Here is a 2,469-nt window from a genome sequence, read left to right on the forward strand (position 1 = left end):
ACCTCTCCGCCTGGGGCCGCGGCTTCGTCAGCATGCGCTGGGAGCTGGTGCCGGACCCGGTGGCGGGGCGGGAGAAGCGGATGACGGTGGTGTGCATGGACTGCCTGGTGCCGGCCGAGCCCTTCCGAGCCGTGCTGGAATACCTGTACACGGGGCGGCTGGACCAGGCCCGCGGCGACCTCATGCAGGTGGCCACCATCGCCGAGCTGCTGGAGGTCTTCGACCTGCGCATGATGGTGGCCAACGTGCTGAACAAGGAGAGCTTCATGAACCAGGAGATCACCAAGGCCTTCCACGTCCGCCGCGCCAACCGCATCAAGGAGTGCCTGGGCAAGGGCGTCTTCGCAGGTACGCGGGGTCCGGGCTGCCTGCGCCGGGGGGGTTCGTGTCCCCGCGGCACAGGGCTGGGGACACCGGGGTGTCCGCGCCCCCGCGCTGAGGCCGTGCCTCGCTGTCCCAGACGTGGTTTTCCGCGTGGACGACGGGGCCGTGCCGGCGCACAAGCCGCTGCTCATCGCCGGCTGCGACTGGATGATGGCCATGTTCCGGGGGGCTTTCCGGGAGAGCTACGCCGCCGAGGTGAGGGCTCCGCCGCGGGGTGGCGGGGGTGTCCCCGGGCTGTTCCCGTGGGCGCCGGCCGGGCTGAGCGGGAGGGACCCTCGTCCCGCGGCGTCCCCGGCCCCGCTGGGCTGCGGGAGGGAGCTGCACCCCGGGGCGGCGGTGGCGACGCCGGCCGGGGTCCGGCCGCCCCGAACTGCCCGTCCCCCAGGTCTCCCTGCCCGGCACCAACTGCGCCTGCCTGCGGGCCGTCCTCGACTTCCTCTACACCGGCGTCTTCACCCCCACGCCCGACCTGGACGCCATGGAGCTCCTCATCCTCACCAACCGCCTCTGCCTGCCCCGGCTCCAGGCGCTCACAGGTGAGGCCCCCGCGCCGCCGGGCATCGATGTCGCCCCTGGCACGTGGCCCGGCCAGCCTGGGGCACACGGGGCGCTCACGGACCCTCTCCTCCGCCCCCGCAGAGCAGTACGCCGTGGACGAGCTGCTCCGCGCCTTCATGCAGCAGGTGGAGATCGACGAGCAGGTCATCATCTACCTGGAGATGACGCAGGTGGGCAGGAGGGTGGCGGTGGCGGCGTCCGGCCGCGGCGTCCCCTCCGTCCCCGGCTCACCCTGCCGTCCCCGCAGTTCCACAACGCCCAGCAGCTGGCCGCCTGGTGCCTGCACTACATCTGCACCAACTACAACAGCGTGTGCCGCCGCTTCCCCCGGGAGATGAAGTTCATGTCCCCAGGTAGGGCTGCGGCACGCGCGGCGGTGCAGGGCGCACGGGCGGCCCTGGCCGCGGGCCCCAGTGGGTCTGACGCGCCGGCTCCCCGCAGAGAACCGGGCGCACTTCGAGCGGCACCGCTGGCCGCCGGTGTGGTACCTCAAGGAGGAGGATCTGTACCTGCGCTCCAAGAAGGAGCGGGAGCGCGAGGAGCAGCTGCAGCGCAAGCAGCACAACCGCAGCAAGTGGTGCTTCTGGCGCCCCTCGCCCCACGTGTCCTGAGCCCCGCGGCACGGCCCTGAGCCCCGCGGCACGGCTGTGCTGCACGTGTGCCGTGCCGTGGGGCATGGCCGTGCCGGACTCCGGCTGAGCCCCGCGGCACGGCCCTGAGCCCCACAGCATGGCCGGGCTGCACGTGTGCCATGCCGTGGGGCACAGCTGCACTGAGCCATGGGGCACAGCCGTGCAACATGTGCGCTGGGCCGCGGGCATGGCTGTGCCAATCTGGCCAAGCCCCCCAGCACAGCCGTACTGCATGGGCGCTGCTCCATGGGGCAGGGCTGCACTGAGCCCTATGGCACGGCCATACCGCACGGGCACTGCTCCATGGGGCAGGGCTGCGCTGAGCCCCACGGCATGGCCATACCGCATGGGCACTGCTCCATGGGGCAGGGCTGCACTGAGCCATGGGGCACAGCAATATCGCATGGGCACTGCTCTATAGGGCAGGGCTGCACTGAGCCCCACGGCACGGCCATACTGCATGGGCACTGCTCCATGRGGCAGGGCTGCCCTGAGCCCCATGGCATGGCCGTACCACATGGGCACTGCTCCATGGGGCAGGGCTGCACTGAGCCATGGGGCGCAGCCGTGCCCCCCGTGCTGGGCCGCATGGGTGCTGCTGCCGGCGCCTCTCCTCCCCTCCAAGGCTGCAGCTGCCCTGGCGGCGGCGGGGCCCCTCGGGGGGCCGCTGCCCTGTTTACACCCCCCTCGGCCCCCCAGCTCGTTTACAGGCGCTTCCTGCCGCCACTGCTCTCCGGCTCGCGGCCCTTCCTCCTTCCCTGCTGCCTCGCGGTGCCTTTCCGCCGAGCGGGGGCCGGGCCGGGCCGGGCTGGCGGCCCCCTCTGCCCGGCCATCGCTGGTGCTACCTCTGACCGTGCAGTATTGCGGGGCCGCCGCGAGCAGGGGGCCAGCCCGC

The 2,469-nt window shown here is 72.5% G+C and overlaps 1 protein-coding gene across 1 annotated transcript in view; it reads left to right on the plus strand.

The window, feature by feature from the left end:
• The window catches only part of LOC112971089 (rho-related BTB domain-containing protein 2-like), a 3,592-nt gene extending 1,129 nt beyond the window's left edge, over window positions 1–2,463 (plus strand). The window contains exons 3-8 of the mRNA XM_026076152.1: window positions 1–348; window positions 461–579; window positions 770–920; window positions 1,024–1,112; window positions 1,190–1,295; window positions 1,384–2,463. Coding sequence (XP_025931937.1) covers window positions 1–348; window positions 461–579; window positions 770–920; window positions 1,024–1,112; window positions 1,190–1,295; window positions 1,384–1,553 — 983 coding nt within the window. The 3' untranslated portion in view covers window positions 1,554–2,463. The remainder of the gene's footprint in view (window positions 349–460; window positions 580–769; window positions 921–1,023; window positions 1,113–1,189; window positions 1,296–1,383) is intronic.
• The last annotated feature ends 6 nt before the right edge of the window (window positions 2,464–2,469 follow it).

Source organism: Apteryx rowi, unplaced genomic scaffold (assembly GCF_003343035.1).
Source record: "Apteryx rowi isolate R43461 unplaced genomic scaffold, aptRow1 scaffold_1101, whole genome shotgun sequence".
Classification (NCBI taxonomy): domain Eukaryota; kingdom Metazoa; phylum Chordata; class Aves; order Apterygiformes; family Apterygidae; genus Apteryx; species Apteryx rowi.